The sequence below is a fragment of the Typopeltis vanoorti genome, chromosome 19 (assembly GCF_054136105.1).
Source record: "Typopeltis vanoorti isolate ZY-2024b chromosome 19, IOZ_Tvanoo_1.0, whole genome shotgun sequence".
NCBI lineage: Eukaryota > Metazoa > Arthropoda > Arachnida > Uropygi > Thelyphonidae > Typopeltis > Typopeltis vanoorti.
This window is the reverse complement of record NC_143567.1, coordinates 67,631,185-67,651,855: the sequence shown is the minus strand read 5'-3', so window position 1 is coordinate 67,651,855 and position 20,671 is coordinate 67,631,185. Positions and strand designations below refer to the sequence as shown.

The 20,671-nt window shown below is 36.8% G+C and overlaps 1 protein-coding gene across 1 annotated transcript in view; it reads left to right on the top strand.

Annotated features, from left to right (window-relative positions):
• Positions 1-20,671, top strand: part of Sec63 (translocation protein Sec63) — a 229,121-nt gene that overhangs the window by 138,766 nt on the left and 69,684 nt on the right. Inside the window, exon 12 of the mRNA XM_090408926.1 lies at positions 5,642-5,787. Within this exon, the coding sequence (XP_090265052.1) occupies positions 5,642-5,787 (146 nt within the window). The remainder of the gene's footprint in view (positions 1-5,641; positions 5,788-20,671) is intronic.

Genomic DNA, 20,671 nt, shown 5'->3' with positions numbered 1-20,671 from the left:
GATACTATAACATTACACGATTTTTGGAAAAATTACGATATTAACCAATGTATCCAGAACATTGGAACTTCATGGAAGTAAGTATCGGAACAATGTATGTGAGGAATTTGGAAGAAGTTACTACCGCAGGAGACACTCGAAGAGTACAATAAGCATAGTATGTTAGAAAAATTGGTGAAGAAATCGTTAAAATTGCAAGAAAACTGGATTTAGAAATCAATATTACCGATATAGAAGAATTAGCAGATCACGAAGAAGGTGAACTGACAGATCAAGACTTGATTTTCCAAAACAAGAGTTGTAGAAGAAGAAAGAAATAATGAGGAAGATGAAGAAGAGAAATCGTTAAAAAAATTTACTGTAAAAGGATTAGCTGAAGTATTTTCTAAACTAAATCAAGGACTTCAGCTACTCGAAAATATGGATCAAGACACTGATCACTTTGCCAAATTCGAGAAGCAGTCAGATGTTATCGTGAAATATATGAAGAAAAAAAGAAAAAAACCCAAACAACATTAACCAATTTTCTGATTAAAAAAGCTACTCCCGATTGCGAGAAATAAGCATATCGTCCAAATAAGTGACAGTTACTCACCTGTTTAATTAACGACACTGTTAATAAGTTTTTTGTTTATGTTAACTAATATTTAAAGGAATTTCAAATTAAAGTAAGTGCACCATTTTTGATATGTGTTTATGTATTTTTTTCTTAATTTTTTATTTATGTATTTGTATGTGCTAATAAATAATTTATAAATTTTCATGTAAGTTTATACACTTTTCACCGTTTTAAGTTATATAGAAACCTAATTTATGAAAATATTATAACAGAAATCAAACAAATCAAGACTTAAAAGTCCTTGACTTATGACGGAGAGGTTGGAACATAACCCCTTCGTAAGTCGATGACTACCTGTGTGTGTGTGTGTGTGTGTGTGTGTGTGTGTGTGTGTGTGTGTGTGTTTATATATAAATATATATTTTAACTGTTTGATTACCAAGAAGTAAAAGCATTATATATACTATACTTTTTTAATTTAATCTTAAATTTATACAGTTAAGGAATATGTTTGCAGAGTTTTTTAGTAAAAATATTTTTGCATGTGGTTCCACATCGAAACCACTGGGAAACCAGGTGTTGCTCACTTTTTGTGATAGTCAGCAAAACAATTCTCGTTCTTGCTCATACAGAGTCCAGTTCCACTTGTCTGACACGTCCATTTTGTACAGTGTGGATTTTTAGCTGTACTGCACAATGCACACCTTCTGGATGCTACCTGAACAGGCATATGTGCAGCTTTGTCTAATCGTTTCTCTCAAGGAACGTATGGCTTGAAGTTGTTGACGCGAGTTACTGATATTCTATTCTTGGGGGAACCTGGTTCTTCCCCTACAAGTCCTGCAATTACAGCTCGTCAAAAGTCTTTGAGGTTCATGCCCTCCTCCGGATTTAGCTCCTTGAAAATAATGCTGCCATTTACCCCTATGATGTCCAGGAAATGCCACATTATGCGGTGCCACCACTTCTTACTCTTCCAGTCAATTTCTTAACAGGACTTCAGCATATCTGCTTTATCCACAAAGCCCATGTGGGCATTGTAATCCCTTACTAATGCTGGGCATGTGATGTCCACATGCGAGCCATCTTTATTTTTGCATGACACCACTGTTGTGCCATCAACATAATGGAAATTGGAAAGGAATTGAATTCCTTTTCTGTCTTTCCAAAACATTGCTAGCAGTTCCTCTTCTGAGCACGGAATTGGAATTCCCCTCTTTCCATACCCTTTTCGCTTGTAAAATCTGAAGGGAATCTGAAGGTAATTATCCCTCAACATTGGGTCTGAAGACCAATAGTCTACATAGCTAGGAAGTTTCTTCAAACCCATAAGCAAATTTATTGTAAAGAATTTCCTTATTTCTTCTGCACTTGTCGGCTGAAAATTTGTTTGTACACTCTATGATCAGTAATTTCTGAGGGAAATAAGCACTCAAAAACCTCTAGCAATAATGTTATTCCTTTAGGAAAATTCAGAGGCAGTGCTGTACACCTGATGACACAACCAAACAGTTTCCACATTTCCTGCAAATTCATTATTTTCACATGCTGGCACTTGTATGTCAAAGTGCATTCTAGCTCCTTCTAAATCTTCTGTTTCATCAGCCAAATCTCGAGGTAAATGTCCTTCTGGATTTTCAAATTCACCTTCATTGTCACTTTCGGATGCACTTGGGTTTTCATACAACAAACTGTACACATTCTCACTGTTCACTTCAGTTGCACTCGATTTCCTCGATCCCATTTTTGAGGATATGCAGCAGTACAGTTGCTTACACCCCCGTGATTACAATCTGAAACCACACACAATTTTGTGATTTTTTTACGATCTCGCCAGAATAATGATTTATCATAACACAAATGTAATTTGAAACTTAAAATTATACATTCCTTCAAAACAAGTGAAGTATTTCGTTTTATATAGTCACAAGTAAACAGAAAACTTTGGCAGCACAGCAGTACACGCTCCACACCGCGCCAAACTACAAAAAAGGTGGGAAATAAGCGCAACCTTACATTAAGTACAACAGACCATCGCTAAAGGTCAGCAGCTGACAGTGTAACATTCAGTTATGCTGAGAAACCACTGGGAGGCTAGGAAACCAACTTCAAAAAGGTGGTTACTCACCGAAACCACAAAAAAAAAAAAAAAAAAAGGTTAAAAATATTCAATTTTATTTATTTTATTTTATTTTAAATAAATATATTTATTTAAAATAATACGTATATGCTAAAGGAAATAACTGTTGCTAGGACAGAAATGCATAATGTACTTTGGCATAAAACGAACATGTCTTATATTGAAAAAAAACTGTTTCACAAGGAAATTTAAGGAAGCTGCAAATATGCTTAGAATCTCAATGCAATGCAACAAAAACCAGGGCCTAATTCTACACCAAGTTTGGTCAGCATTCATAAAAAATATACCTAAATCAGACCTCGGACAGAGTGAATGTGAACAACAGAACATGATAACATCCACCTTTGTTCAAACATAGCAAGCATTAACATATGTATCGATTCTGCATTCAGATTTTTTAATTTGATGAACAGTTAGACTGCCATAACAACATCTAATGGACTATTTTGAGTAATTTCTCATTTCTTGTGTTTAAACTTTTAGTTACCTTTTAACTCCTGAAGATGTAAGTCAAACGACATACGAAACTTGTCGGGTTTGTTTATCTTTATTTATCTTAATAAACATGTGGTTGCAATACTGAAATCTTTCTGTTGAACTGCTAAACTACAGAAACCTATGCCTACAATCATAATCTGTAATCATTATTATTATTATTATTATTACGGGTATCTCCATGGAGTCAGTAGACTCATCGCGGGAGACCTAAACTAGCAAAACAATATCTGTCATATCTCTTCTTGAATTCATTTACAGACGAAGAGCTCACAACTAAGTCAGGCAATGAATTCCACTCATTCACCACCCTCCAGGCAAAAAACCTTGTTCTGACACCTTTGTTAACCACACTCTTCTTTAATTTCCAGAGATGACCTCTTGTTCTTCCATCACTTTCACACAGCTGAAACATTTCCCCTGCATCAATCCTATAAAAACCTTTTAGTAATTTGAATGTTTCTATCATATCCCCTCTTCTTCGCCTATCAACCAATCTCTGCAATCCACAAGCTCTCAATCTATCAATGTAGGGAGCATTTTTTATATCACTCACCAACTTGGTCACTCTTCTCTGAACCCTCTCCACAGCCTCCTCATCTCCAAGGAATCCAGGTGACCAGACCTGAGCACAGTAATCCAAATGTGGAAGTATCAATGCTTTATAAAGGGGAATAATAACCTCTTTATCTCTGGATGTCAGTGTGTTCCTCAACAACCAAGTAATCCTATGTGCAATCTTGGACACCTTAGCAATGTGTCCTCTGAACTTCATCTCCCTATCTACCAATACCCCTAAGTCCCTAGCCTCATCAATCTCTTGGAGTACCTTTTCATCGATGTAGTACACAGCTGGTAATCTTTTAATCCCAAAATGCATGACCTTACACTTTTCCACATTGAACTGACATCCATTTTCTTTTGCCCATTTTACCAGCTTATTTAAATCCTCCTGCAAACTTTCAACATCAGCTTGATTTTTTATTGCACTACACAACTTTGCATCATCAGCAAACAACTGAATATCTCCCTTTAAGCCGTTTCCTATATCATTTATATACAAATTAAACAACATTGGCCCAAGCACAGAGCCATGATCATATGCCTACACTGAGTGTAGGCATATGATCATACAATCATATGCCTACACTCAGAAACTTGGAGCATAAGACTAAGATGAAAAGGCCTTGCAGATCTTTGAAAATAAGAAATTGCCACTATTAACTGATAATCAGACCTTGCAGATCTTTGAAAATAAGAAATTGCCACTATTAACTGATAAACAGACCTTGCAGACTGTGAGATGGCATGGATATGTGGAAAAAATGGGTAAACAGTTCATTTTTATGAATCTGCTGTGTTGACTTGCTAGCCACAAAAAATCCCCATATTTGATTCTGTTGAAAAAAAAATCATGTTTGAAACCATTAAAAATTGTGGCTTTGAAACTTGCAGATTTTGTCACTGACTTAAGGTTTTTGTAAGGTTATTCCAAGTTTTATTTGATTGTTTGTAAATTTTTCCAGGTGTGTTATCACTGAACTTTATTCTTAAGAATTTAACTGTATTGGAATAATTTCTTTGTTGGAAGAATTAAATTCGATACTTTAATTATGCTTAATGAAAGTAAAAGAGCATTGTCCAAAAGAAAACTTTATTTCTCTAGAATCAAAAAATACAAATTTTGAGCTATTGTAAAACAAGGGGAAAAGGTGTTGAATGCTATGGAAAAAAAAAGTTTTGTTATCAATTAATCAACCTAATTGTACCCCAGACTCTTTAGGAAGAATAGAATTTGACTTTGGTCTTTATTATTGTATAGTATCAAGAATTTTGTGTCATCCTACTATAGCATTATTAGTTCTTGCTTCCTCTGCCATTATTCTCATATACACATTCCAGCTGGGTGTCATGGTTAAAGTACTTTTCTTCAACCATGACACCCAGCTCAGGGCGTCCATGTTTACTGTGGAGACATCAGCTGGTGGGTCACGTGTTGGTTTGAGGTTATAAACTGCTGACATCACCATTAGCCTGGCCATCAGCTAGTAGCAGTTCCTCTTAGACCAATTGTTCCTTTGTGTTTGATCCAGCAGTTCAGTTCATGAAGTCCCAAAAGCAGGTTAGTGAATGATAGGAGATATATTTAAAGGGGTACCTGTAATTAGTTGTCACTAAGTTGTCTGTAAACCTTGACATATGTATCACAGCTTGTAGGATGTTTGTTCAGTTATTAATTTTTAATAAAAATTAAGTTTCTGACATTTATATAACTAAACTGTTATTTATATCTAACTTAAATAATTAAAATTCTTGCCTGATGAAAGTTTTGAACTGTTAGAATTCTTATCTTTTATTCCTATTTTATGTCTCTTCAGAATTTGCATCTATTAGTTAATAGGACTTGCCAGTGTTTTTAGTTCTACAAAGAATTTATTTTTGTACAGTTGCCCGAATGCCAAACTTGGACACTATGGAAAATGCCATGAAACTTTGTCCAATGATTGTGCAGGCTCTCTGGGATAATAAAAATTCTTTACTGCAGTTACCTCATATAACAGAAGATATGTTGCGCCATTTCACCACACGTAAGGTATCTGCTTTTTTTTTTTAAAACAAAACATATATATATATATATATATATATATATATATATATATATATGTGTGTGTGTGTACTCTTATTTGAAATATAACTATTCATTTATGTAAAATGATTTTGTAATAGTGCCTGTGTTACTATTACAAAATTACTGGGTATTTTTCCAGAAATAGCAAATACTAAAATATTAATTATAAAAACTGTAATTAATACTTCCCTATATTTCTGCAAAGTTGCATTGCCATCATCAGGGATCGCAAGAATAATGAATATGTGCATGCAGCCACTAACAATGGGCAAATGATGCTGAAGAAAGGTAACCATAATCAGGCCTAGAGTCCTAAATGGCTGAATTGGGTAGTCTTGGCCGTTGGGCTGCAGATCTTAGGATGTGCATGCTTTGCAAATATGGGGCAGTCTCATGCACCCAAATTTGTTGAGGTTTGGAAAGTGTTTCAGGACTGAGGCAGATATTTGTATTTATTGCGTTGTAATAGAGTAGCCTTCTTTCAGCTAATCCTGTAGTGGGTGTCCAAAGCATGGTCAGCAAATCCTGAGTGTCTGTATTGGTGGAACTGGATGTAGTCCTTGTGTTCAGAAATTCTGATAATGGCTGTCTTGCCTGTTTGTCTGTAGTATGACAGCTTGCAACTGCAAGGGACCTGGTAGGTCTAGGGAATGTGACTGGTCTTAGGTAAAGCGAATAAGAGATGCCAATTTCCGTAAGTGGTTCTAAGGTTGTATTTCCTTAGGATTTTTTTCAGATTTTATTTATTCATGTGGGGTTCCCCCCCATTCCTTGACCACCCCTTAGGACTAGTTGAGCTCTCATAATGAGGGATTAAGTACTATATATATCCTATGACTGTAGCCTGTGTGTGTGTGTGTACACGGGGCTGGTTTGCCTGCTTGTAGGATGAAAAACCCCAGATAAACTGGGGGGAAAATCTTGCTGTCCATGCCCAAGACCGACTAACTTGGCTATGGCTGAGAAAGATCTTTAAGCTTCTCACGTTATCGACGGGAATCGAACCTAGGACACTCCTTCCCCAGGCCATATGGTTGCGAAGTACATAGCCACTAGGCTAACCACGCTGACAGTTTTTCAGATGTACCCTGGATATATGGAATGGTAATAGATCTTGAGTAATCTCTGCTCTAAAGGGGAGGGGATTGCAGTTACAGGGTTTAATATTTTTTGGATTTTTTTGGGGTTGTAGCCATTGGCTAAGAAAGTGTTGAGGATATGGTCAAGTTCAGTAATTAGGGCACATGTTTTAAATAGGCTAATCTATTTAATTGTATGGATATCTTCAGCTTGCCGTATTGATAGGCCTTGCATGTGATGGAATCTTTATGGATGATAGTAATTCTGGTAGATAGGCTTATATGTTGGTTACTCATAACTGTTTTTTTTTTAACGCTGCAGGAGAATAACGTTATCCTGAATTGTGTGAAATTGAAACACTGGTTTACTTCACTGAAGCACCTGCATTTACAGGTGCACTAGCTTTGCTCTTTTACAAGAACAGATTGGCACCACTCATGTTCTCCTGGCCAACACTAACAAAGCTATCTGTGCATTAAAAGAAGGGCTTGCCACAATGCTGAATGTCAACCTTTGGACTATCCTTTCTGATATGTTAAACAATTTAGCAAATAGAGAATTTCAAAGAATATGGTATTGGCATTTCAAGAAATATGAAAAACCTACTAAAAAACTCATTCTCCACCCTGAAGCCTGAAGCAATTAGCACACTTGCACTAGTGCCTAAAAAAATTCTGGCAGAAGAAGTAGTGATCCAAATAAAACAAGGTATCCTCAGCCTTTCCCAATCATGTTGCCAACAACTTCAGAATGGATATAGCTAATGTACTCACTCATGCTAAACCTCTAAAAAGCAACCTATCAAGAAAAGAATTTAAAGCTCTGCAAGAAATCAAAAACAACAACAAAATAGTAATTACCATAGCAGATAAAGGAAATGCCACTATGATTTTAAACCAGTTAGATTACTCAGATAAGCTTGCCTTATTACTTTTAGATCGTTCTACCTACCTCCCTATAGACTATGTTCCCACCAGTACACAAATCAGAATACTCCATAGGCTCCTTAAAACGATTACCTCTTAGCCTGTGAAAGTTACAAACAAACTGAAACCTTGTAACTCTACCCCACCCAACTCGGATATATGGACTACCAAAAATTCATAAGCAAAATGTGCCATTATGTCCCATTGGGGATGGCATTGATTCACTCGCTTACAAATTATCCAAACATTTAGCCAAAGTGCTCACACAATGTACTGGCAACACACCTTCACACATAAAAAAAACTCAGCCCACTTTAAAGCTAGTATAGAAAATATCACACTCCAACAGACTGACATAATTTGCGATTCTGACGTCTCCTCTTTATTCATTAATGTCCTGCTCAGAGATACCTTAGATCTCATTCAAGTCATATTTCCTCCCAATATCTCAGCCCTGTTTCAGTTCACCATGAACTCGGGCTGTTTTGTTTGGCAAGGAAATTCTACAGAGGGGACAGCCATGGATTCTCCACCCCCTGACAAACTTTTTTATGCAGACCTTTGAAGAAAAAGCCTTAAACTTTATCCCACATCAACCCACTGTCTGGCTATGCTATGTAGATGAATGTGTTCTCTATTTAGCTACATCATCTGTATACTCTCCACAATTTCTTAACACATCTAAACAATCAACAATCCAAGATCCAGTTTATCGCCTTTAAAGGAATGCGGAGAACCGACCAGGGCTTCTGACCTAATGTCCAATCCTCGCCTTCTCGTGGTGCACCCTGTTGGGTATCTACCTGGATACTAAATGAACGCAGATGGGCTGGCAATTTGGGATTTAGCCGACCAAATTGTAAATCTTATTGGCTTAAACCAAATTGTAAAATGATAGTACAACATGACAAAATTTCATGCCAGCTGGGGCGTTGCCCTGTTAAACAAGGCCACCGTTGTTTTCACCAGGGAACCAGGGTGAACGGCAAAAAGTCAGCTACTGAACAAATCTGAAAAAACACCCCAACTCAACATCACCAGAGTTAAAGATTGGTACTATCAACATAAGAAGCCTGAATGGCAAAGAAATGGAGCTAGCTGAGGAATTAGATAAGTACCAGATTGACATAATAGTGGTGACTGAAACAAAAAAGACAAAAACTGGTGAGATCTTTCTGAGTAATAAATACAAAATGTTATATTCAGGCAATGACAAGCAAGGAAAAGAAGGAGTAGCCATTGTATTCAACACTAAATACGAGGCTAATCTTCTTGAATGACAGGTAGTCTCAAGTAGAGTGATGTGGGCAAATATCAGAATGGGGACAATGAGATTTATTTGTGCCTATGGTCCCACAGAAGGATCTATTAAGGTAGAAGTGGAGGAATTTTTTAATGCTTCAGAGAAAGCACCTGAACACAATGAAAAAGGAAAAGTTGGTCCTTGTTGGGGATCTAAATAGCAGAGTAGGAAATGATTGTCAGACATACAAAAATATTTTGGGAAAATTTGGAGAAAAGAGCAAAGTTAATAATAATGGCAAATACCTGTTGGATTTCTGCTCAGGACATGGACTGGTTATTACCAACACAATGTTCCAACATAAAAATGTGCACAAATTTACATGGAGAGAAGGGACAAGTAATAAGAAAAGTCTCACTGACTATGTTATTGTTGATAGTGATGTTTTCTCCCTTGTGCAGGACACCAGAGTGTACAGAGAATTTGAAATTGGAAGTGATCACCATTTAGTCTTGAGCAGGATAAAATTGAATTTCATATTGAAAGAATAACATGTAAGAAAGTTTTAAAGCGAATAAAAGTTGAGCAGCTCTCAGATGTGAACTGTAGGCTAAAATACACAAAGATTATTGAAGAAAAAATTAAAGAGTTTGAGAACAGGAACCAAACTTTAGAGATTCATTGGCAAGTCTTGAAAAAAACCTTGATTGATTCAGCCAGAGAGGCATGTGGTGAGGTTGTCTGCAAGGATAGAAAAATCAGCACTCCATGGTGGACACAGGAAGTTAAAGAGGCAGTGAAGGAAAAGAAGAAAGCATATCAAAAGTTCCTGGCAAATAAGTCAGCTTGCGCTCTTAGAGAATACAGAGACAAATGTAAGAAAGCTAAACACTGTGTGAAACTAGCTAAACAAAAGTCATGGGAGGACTTTGGCAAGAACATAGAAAATAAATATCAAGAAGGTGGCAAAATATTTTGGAGGTTATTGAAGCAGCTTAGAAATGGAGGAAAAAGTAATTTTAAAAAGAGTTAAAGATGATAAAGGTGACACGAAAACGGGAGAAAAAGATATCCTTGAAGTATGAAGTACTTCGAGAAATTGCTAAATGAAACAAGCAGTGATAAAGTTCGACCACCATTTGCAGGTCTCTGCTTGGCGTCCTGCCAAGAATAGTCGATTCATGCTGAAGGGGAGAAAGAAATGGACGTATGAATTGGTCGCCAACACGCGAAATCATGTGCTTTATAGGTAAAATTTTCCAACTGTTATACAAGCAACATAGTTAACTATGTTGGTTGTATAACAATAATCATACAAGAGAAGTTAATTTTCCGACCTGTAATAATAAACAACTCATCCCACTGATTACCCTATTATCAGAATGGAGTCTCCTTTTTCTGACATGTGCAGAAGTGTCGAAGGATCTCTAATCGGTGGGCGAACTATAGCACAGTGGTAAAAAACACTCAACAGGCATACAGTCAGGAATGCATATCCATACTTGAAGTAGAAAAAGCTGTCAAAGGCTTAAAATGTGGAAACGCAGCAGGAGTAGATGATATTCGATCAGAAATGCTGAAGTATGGTGGTATAAAAGTCTTGCAGTGGCTGCACTGCATAGTTCAGAAAGCTTGGACAGAGGGACGAATTCCCGATGATTGGAGTAGAGCTGTAATAGGACCCATATATAAAAAGGGAAATAAAACTGAGTTTCCCTACTGAGTGTTCCTGGCAAGATCTATGCAAGTATACTTGAGAAACGGTTGAGAAGAATTGTGACAGAAAAGCTTGGTGAAGAACAAGCTGGATTCAAGCCAAATAGAGGCTGTCAGGATCAGATCTTAACTTTTCGACAAATAGTTGAGAAAGCATGGGAATATAACAAAGATTTGTATTTAAGTTTTGTCGATCTGGAAAAGGCATATGACAAGGTGCCAAGAGAGAAGCTATTCAATACGCTGCAGTTATATGATGTCAATGGGGCATTATATCAAGCAATACATAGTCTTTATTTGAGTTGTAAGTCAGCAGAATTGAAGGAAGTACAGGAAGATGGTTTAATGTTAAATCTGGTGTGAGACAAGGATGTACATTATCCCCTCTGTTATTATCTATATGGATCACATTATGAAAGAAAGTGGTGTTAAACATGATATCAAAATTGGAGATGTTAATGTCAGCTCGGTGCTTTATGCAGATGATGTTATACTTCTAAATAAATTCGCTACAAGTCTGCAAGATTCTCTGGCTAAATTGAATAGCTGTTGTAATAGATATGGTATGAAGGTCAGCAATAAAAAGACAAAGACAATGAAAATAGGTAGAATCGTTGAAAATGTCAACTGCATTGTGAATGGAGAACCTGTGGAACAAGTAAAACATTTCAGCTACTTAGGCACGATGTTTAGTGAAGATGGTAAATTAAATATGGAAATAGACAACAGAATCAATAAAGCTGGTATAGTAGGAAGTCAATTGAATAAATTCATATGGAATAAGAGAGAAATTAGTTGGAACACTAAATTAGCTGTATACAAGACAGTGTTCAAACCATTTTAACTTGTGGATCTGAGAGCTGGGTCAGAAGTAAAACACTTGACCAAAGACTAGCGACCACAGATATGAGAGTCCTGAGAATGACTAGAGGCTTGAACAGATACCGTCAATGCAATATCATATTAAAAACGAGGATATTAGGAAAGAACTTGACATTGTCAGCATCCAGGAATGCATTAGCAGAGCTAATCTCAGGTGGTATGGTCATTTAAACAGAATGGGTGAGGAAAGTGTTCTCTGCCAGGTTGGCAGGAAAACAACCTGGAGGAAGACCAAGATATAGGTGGTTTGATAAGGTACAAAGTGCCTTAGATGACAGAAATATAAGATCTGATAATATTTGTGTCTTGACAAGTAACAGACTGATTTGGAGGAAAATTGTAGATAGGAAGTTTGTAATGATGTAAATTTTTCATGTAGTACTATCATATCCTCTACATCCCCTTGAGGGTACGTGGGTTGAATTTGATTATGAAGATCCAGTTTACTTTAGAAAAGGAAAACAACAACAGTCTCCTATTCCTAGACACTGATTACACTCCAGCCTGATGGATCCCTGGCATTCTCCATTTACAGAAAACTTACACATACATTACAGGTAGATACATACACCAGCAGTCACCCCCCCCCACCCTCCCAATAATATAGGATTATAAAAGCTTTATAAACAGGGCAAAATTAATCAGTTCTGATAACAGTGCCCTAAAAAATATTAAAACCCTGCAGTCACAATCCTATCCCACTTCAGAGCAGAGATTACTCAAGATCTATCCCCATTCCATATATCCAGGGCACATCCAAAAAATTGACAAAAATCCTAAGAAACCTTACAACCACTTACAGACCACATAAGAAATTGGCATCTCTTATTCACTTTACAAAAGACCACCCATATTCCCTAGACCTACCAGGTACCTCACAGTTGCAAACTGTTCTATAGTTACCCCACCGTTTGTAGATCTCTCCTTGGCATTTTGCCAAGAATAGTCGATTCATGCTGAAGGGGAGAAAGAAATGAAGGATGTATGAATTGGTCACCAACATGCAAAATCACGTGCTTTCTTGTCTGTCGCTGTACGCTTTTTTGCTTTATTTTTTATTATTAATTTGTATGATGGATTAGCGTGGCTGCATCCAAACTTATCACTTCATCTAGAAGGGAATTTAATTTCTTCGGTTGCCTATTGGTGGGATCATGATTAAGTTCTTGTTATGTTGAGCGATGTCAAAATAAAAGAGAAAATTTTCTTCTATAGTTTGAAGAATCCATATTTACTGTCACTTTGTCTGCTTTAATGATGACAAGGTGACTGTTGCTTCTTAAGGAATGTAGCACTTTCTTTTCAGAAGGAGGAAGGTTGGCTTTAAGCAGCATACAAGCAACTTCTAGGTGGAGAGAATTAGCCTTTTCAATGGAAAGATGACTAAGGTTCCTTTCGATGTTAACCAGGAAATCTAGATACGGAATCTTTTTAGGGACTATAGCGAAGTCGTGTCCTTTTGAGAGGATGAGTGTTTCACTACTCGTTAAAGAGTGATCGGACACGTTGACGACCCAAATATCTGGAACTTGGAAAGGCTTGATTTGTCTAGAAACAAGAACATCAAATTTGCCACTACAATAAGATTATTCCTAATTTCGCTAAGATAAAAGAAACCATCAAATCTGGAGCTCATAATATCTACAGGAACACCAGTTTAGCTTTAATCCGTAATCAACTCAGAGCAGCTAAACATGATCTTGCTATTAACATTTGTCAAGTTTCTGATCTCATACATTTATCTCCACAAACCTAGACCCACATCTTTCTGACATAGTGCTTAATGTGGCTAAATGCTCTATACAATGTTCATAACAGAATCAACATCTAAACTGCAAATTTGATGTTCTTGTTTCTAGACAAATGAAGCCTTTCCAAGTTCCAGATAATTGGATTATCAACATGTCCAGTTGCCCTTTAATGAGTAGTGAAACACTTTTCCTCTCAAAAGGTCATGATTTCGCTATAGTCCCTAAATCCTGAGTAATTCAGTAATAAGGTGGTACACCTGTTGGCAACTCCTATAGGTAAATATGACCTCTTCTATTGCTTCTGCCTTAGTATCTCCATGTTTGGGTCTGCCTCCCACTGACGAGACCTCAATAAAGGTTGAAACTGGTCTGGGTAGTGGCCCTTCCCTTAATGTATAGCAGTATACATCTCCCCAAGGAGATGTGCTTTGCATTATGGGAGATACTGAGACAAGGAGTGATGAGAGCTTGGTCCACCTTTGCTCAGAGTTGCCTGGTGTTGCACTAGCTTACCCCAGTCCTGAAGATATTTTCAGGCACAAACTTTGTTTGCTTACACTTGGATAAAGGATTAAACTAAATTTATTATAGTCTAACCAAGTGAAAAATAAAACTTCCAACATCTTTCTCTAAATCCAGAGTAATTCAATAATAAGGTGGTACACCTGTTGGCAACTCCTATAGGTAAATATGACCTCTCCTATTGCTTCTGCCTTAGTATCTCCACGTTTGGGTCTGCCTCCCATGCTGGATATGAGAGGCTCTGCTTGTGGTAGGTTTTTGCCTGTCTCTGAGTAGAGCCACTGCTGAGATTATGGCTCTATCTGGTGGTGGGGTGAGCCTGCCAGTGGGTAGAGCCAATGCTGAGTTCTTCTTGGTGATGGGGTGAGCCTGTCATTGAGTGGAACAAAGCTGAGTTGGGCGATCCTTCAGGATCGTTTAATTTTTAGAGAGGTCTTTACTTAAATACACCTCAATAAAGGTTGAAACCGGTCTGGGTAGTGGCCCTTCCCTTAATGCATAGCAGTATACATGTCTGCAAGGAGATGTGCTTTGCATTATGGGAGATACTGAGACAAAGAGTGATGAGAGCTTGGTCCACCTTTGCTCAGAGTTGCCTGGTGTTGCACTACCTTACCCCAGTCCTGAAGATATTTTCAGGTGCAAACTTTGTTTGCTTGCACTTGGATAAAGGATTAAAGTAAATTTATTACAGTCTAACCAAGTGAAAAATAAACTTCCAACAAAGATATATCTGTTCTATGATTTTATTCGTAATAAAATCATATATAGCTATGATTGCATAGTTTTCCATGTAGCAGTGAATTTGAAACCATTTATTATGAGATAGGATCTAACAAGATCAGATACATGGTGCAGTGTTGTTACAGACCTAGTGCATCAGCTGATAGTGATGATAAAATGCATCATTAAATAAACCTAATGGGTACTAAATGATTAGTTATCATAGGTGCCTTTAATTATGTGAAGATTGATTTGTATCATTGAAATCTCATGAAAAGAATGAAGACCAATTTATTGAGCTGTTGTGTGAAAACTTCCTTAAGCAGTATGCAACAGAAGGACTTGAGGTTAAAGATTATTAGACCTGATTATAGTGTCAGTGGGGTAGTTTCATGAAAAGACATGACTGTTCTGCCTCTGGTTGGTGACAGCAATCACACTATCCTGATGGAAAGTAGTTAAGTGTACGATATTCCATTTAGAAAAGGTTATATGCTGAACTTCAAAAGCAGGAAATTGTGACCAACTGAGTAGAATACTAGTATCACTCCCATGGTTGCTAGATGGGAAGGATATTGGCAGTACATACATGGGAAGTACTTAAAAATACATCAATGATGCAATATTGGATCTCCACTCAACAAATTGAGTGCCATCAGTATAAGAAGCATCAATGGAAGAGAAATGGAACTAGTAGAAGAATGAGATAAGTGCCAGATCAACATAGTAGGTACTACCGAAACAAACAAGACAAAAACAGGTGAGATCTTTCTAAGCAACAAATGTAAGATGCTATGTTCAGGCAATAACAAGCAGGGAAAGGGAGTAACTACTAAATATGAGGATAATTTTCCTGAATGGCAGGCAATATCAAGTAGAATGATGCAGACAAATATCAGAATGGGGAAATAAACAATGTTGCTTATTTGTGCCTGTGGATATGCAGAATTAAAGAAGTTGAATTTTTTAAGGCATTTTTGGATTAATTTGGAGAAAATTGTTGATAGGCGGTTAGTAATGATGTTAGTAATGCGGATAGTAATGGTTAGTAATGAAACTTTTTATGTAGATGGGAAGGATATTGGCAGTACATGGGAAGTACTTAAAAATACATCAATGATGCAATATTGGATCTCCACTCAACAAATTGAGTGCCATCAGTATAAGAAGTGCTCTCATAATATCCTGTACCTCCCTGAGGGTATATGTCAGGAATTTGATGATTATACAATATCACAATGTGTGCATTGAGTCTGGAGAATAAACAGGGTGGGAGCGAAATGGATGTGGGAAGGAATACTGTATATGTAAGATGATATGATATTTCATATCAATTTGCATATACAGATGTAAGATGATGTCTGCTATGAAAATTATTAGATGCAGGTGAAAGTGTTACAACTGATGGGTGGAAAGCTAAGTGCGACTATGAAAATAAGCTGACTCTGCAAGTTAAAGACAGCCCAAACGAATTCTCTCGTTATGTTACAAGTAATAGAAAGAATAACTCCTGCCTGTGCAGGTGTCAGATGCAGAAGAGATCACTCACCTACTGAGTGCTCATTTTGCTAAAAGCTATCAACCTAGTGTAACCAATGTTGAGTGCAATACACTGGCTGAAGAAACTCGGGTGTATAAGGAGAAAGTAATAGAGCTGTTGCACAAACTGAATATGAATTCGGCAATAGAGACTAATGGAATATCACCACAGATGCTAAAAGATTGTTCAGCTGAACTGCCTGATCCTTTGACGAGGCTATAATAATTTGAGTTTCAGAACAGGGAAAATTCTACAGGAACGGAAAGAACGTATGGTATTCCCATTGCATAAGCGTGATGCACAGACTAATGTGTCTAGCTTGCTTAACTATTGACCTCTCAGTATCTCTGGAGTGGAGGTGAAGATTTTGGAAAAGTTGATAAGAAATCACAGAAATGGGTTGATAGGGAATCTATACCTTTGCAGTGAGCAAAGGGTGTGGGAGGTCATGTTTGAGTAACCGGCTTGCATTTTCTCGTCTTCAAAAAATAAAGAAGCTCAGGAAATACTAAATGATCTTGATAGAGAAAGGAGAAAAAAAAAAGTTGAAAGAATAATTTAACTAAAAATAAAGTGATAAATTCAGATCATACCAAACTAAAATTAACAGAATATGGTATTGAAATTGTGAAGGACTATAATTATCTTGGTCACTTAGTTAATTTTAAGGAAAAACATGATAAAGAAATAATAAGAAGAAGAATCACACAATGAAACAAAGCATTTTGGTTATAAAGATTACTTGTTATCCTAGTTAGATGCCAAGAAATTATATTCTTGGTTTAATCCTTTATCTAAGTGTAAGCAAACGATGTTTGTGCATGAAGTATCTTCACAACTGGGCTGCTTATGTATAGAGGCTAATGACTTCACATCAATTGTTTTAGTATCCCATAATGAAAAGCACATACCCTTTTGAATGTATATAATGCTATGCATTATGGGAAGGGCTACTACCCATATTTTTAGTATATTTGGTTTAATATTTATATTTTCTAACCAAGTGAAAAATAAACTTTCAACATCTTTCTCTAAATCCAGAGTAAATTAATAAAAAGGTGGCACACCGTTTGGCTACTCCTATAGGTAGAGATGACCTTGCTAATGCTTCTGCCTGATATCTCCACTTGGGCCTGGCTCCCACTGAAGAGACTTCAATAAGGTCGAAACTAGTCTGGGTAGTGGCCCTTCCCTTAATGCATAACATTATACATATCTGCAAGGAGATGTGTTTTGCATTTTGGGAGATACTGAGATAAGAGTGATGTTGGCTTGCTCCACCTTTGCAACAAGTTGCCCGGTGTTGTACCACCATATCCCAGTCCTGAAGATACTTTCAGGCGCAAACTTTGTTTGCCCACACTTGGATAAAGGATTAAACTAAATTTATTATAGTCTAACCAAGTGAAAAATAAACTTTCAACATCTTTCTCTAAATCCAGAGTAATTTAATAAAAAAAGGTGACACACCATTTGGCAACTCCTATAGGTAGAGATGACCTTGCTAATGCTTCTGCCTGGTATCTCCACTTGGGCTTGGCTTCCACTGAAGAGACCACAATAAAGGTCGAAACTAGTCTGGGTAGTGGCCCTTTCTTTAATGCATAACATTATACATATCCGTGAGGAGATGTGTTTTGCATTTTGGGAAATACTGAGATAGGAGTGATGTTAGCCTGCTCCACCTTTGCAATGAGTTGCCCGGTGTTGTACCACCTTTCCCCAGTCCTGAAGATACTTTCAGACGCAAACTTTGTTTGCTCACACTTGGATAAAGGATTAAACTAAATTTATTATAATATTTATTTTTGTTTATATTTATTTTTGTATATTTATTTTATTAACATATCTACCCTTATTTATAGTATAACCAAGTGAAAAAACTTTCGATATCTATCTCTAATCCAAAGTGTTTTAGTAATAAGGAGGGATGCCTTTTGACTACTTGTATATGGAAAATATGCAACTTCTGCATTACTTCAATCTTGGTATCTCTTCTGGGTCTGGCTCCCACTGATGAGACCTCAGTAAAGGTTGAAACCAGTCTAGGTAGTGACCCTTCCCATGATGCATAGTATTATACACACCTAAAAGGGTGTGTGTGCTCTTTGCATTGAGGGATGCTATGGCAACTGATGCGAAGTCATTATCCTCTATATACAAGTAGCCCAGTCGTGAAGATACTTCATGACTAAATATTGTTTGCTTACACTTGGACAAAGAATTAAACCGAGAATATAATTTCTTGGCATCTTTATTTATAGTATAACCAAGTGAAAACAGTTTCAACAAATACTTGTTAATGAGATCGACCTATGTGCCTAAAAAGAAAGCTCTTTAATATTTGTATTGCTCCAGTGTTTGCCCATAGAAGTGAGACATATGCAACGACTAAAAAAGACAGGTTGCATATAGCCCAGAGTGCCTTGGAAGGAAGAATGCTTTGCATAATAAAAAGGGATATAATAAAAAATGTTACAATTAGAGAGATGACTGAAGTAGAAGATATTGTGAAGCATTGTAACACATAAGTGGAGATAGGCTGACCATATTAATAGACTGCCAGATGAAAGGTTGACAAAATTAAGCACTAAGTGGATACCAAGGGCAGGAAAGGTCATCATAGAATAAGATGGAGGGATGATCTACAAAGATCTGACATCAGATGGTGTACATTGGCTAAAAACAGACAGAACTGATCTAGCAGTGGATGTAAAGAGAAACTAAGGAAGAAGAAGAATGCAGCCATTGCTGATAATGCAAAGATAGGCAGGGTAATCAGGAATGCAACTGACAGACAGTACTTGCAAAATTATTTGAATATGTTGGAATTGTTGGCATGGAAAAATGGCTGTCAGTTCAGTGTTAATAAATTAAAGTTACGCACTTTGGTGTAATTAGATATCCATTGGCATATTGTATTAGTGGGATTATGCTTAAAGAAACTGACCAGGCTAGGGATCTGATCTTGGAGTTTTAGTAGATAGGAAATTGAAGTTTGGGGATCATATAGCAAAAATTGCAAATACAACTCAGAGGATAACCGCAATGCTGAAATGAACCCTGACATGTTTTCTTGGTTTCTGAGGTAATGTAGATGCCTCAGAGTTAAAGATGATATTGGGACTGTGGAATATTGATTATGAGGAGAGATTGAGAATTTGATTGAGAACTAGCAGATAGAGAAGGAGGGGTAATATGATAGACCTACAAACATTTGAGTCATACAGGATCAATGGATGGAATTTTTCATTTAATGGATGGTGGTGAAAAGATGTAAGAGCATTCATGGAAGTGGAGAATGAATGGAGATTGAGAATGCAGATTGTGTGAATGAAGTCAAGAGAAGATATGGCACGATGTGTTATGTGGCCTCCCTAGATGAGCCCTTGATTCTCTGGTGGTCTCTTGTAATAATAAATATTTTATTTCTAACTAGAGTTTGTCCACAAAATACCATTGTTTTAGTTTTATCAATAGTTATTTTCATTCCAAACTCTTCTACTATATGGTTTGCAATAAAATTCCATGTATTTAGAACATAATGTATACAGGTGAGTCTCAACCTGAACACAATGTGTTCATAAGTTGAATTTTTTTTCCCATAAGATATATTGTTAATCTTATGTATCGATGAACTTTAGGTATTGTAAAATGTTCATAAGCATGCAGGGGGGGGGGGTCTGTGTTCATTAAATGAATTGGCGTCACAATATAATAGCCCCTGCAATGTTCCTAAGTACATGTTATTCATATCTCTGAAGTTCACAGGTTGAGATTTGCCTGCATTGCTCTTTGTCAATTGTCTTCGTTATCTTGATATTATTACCTGATCATGCATCTTTATTCTATTAAAAAGTTTATTTTTCACTTGGTTAGAATATAATAAAATTAGTTTAATCCTTTATCCAAGTGTGAGCAAACAAAGTTTGCGCCTGAAAGTATCTTCAGGAACTGGGGTAAGGTGGTACAACACTAGGGCAACTCATTGAAAAGGTGGAGCAAGCTACCAACAACCCTATCTCAGTATCTCCTATAATGCAAAACACATCTCCTTATGGATATGTCTAATGTTATGCATTAAGGGAAGGGCCACTACCCAGACTAGTTTCGACCTTTATTGAGGTCTCTTCAGTGGGAGCCAGGCCCAAGTGGAAATACCAGGCAGAAGCATTAGCAGGTCATCTCTACCTATAGGAGTTGCCAAATGGTGTGCCACCCTTTTTTAATAAATTACTCTGGATTTAGAGAAAGATGTTGAAAGTTTATTTTTCACTTGGTTAGAGTATAAGGTGTTGTACCACCTTACCCCAGTCCTGAAGATACTTTCAGGCGCAAACTTTGTTTGCTCACACTTGGATAAAGGATTAAACTAATTTTATTATATTTTATTCTATTAGTCTAGGAAGTTTATATATCTGTGTTATTTAAAGTGTTTCACTGTGTTAGTATTTCATTAATATAA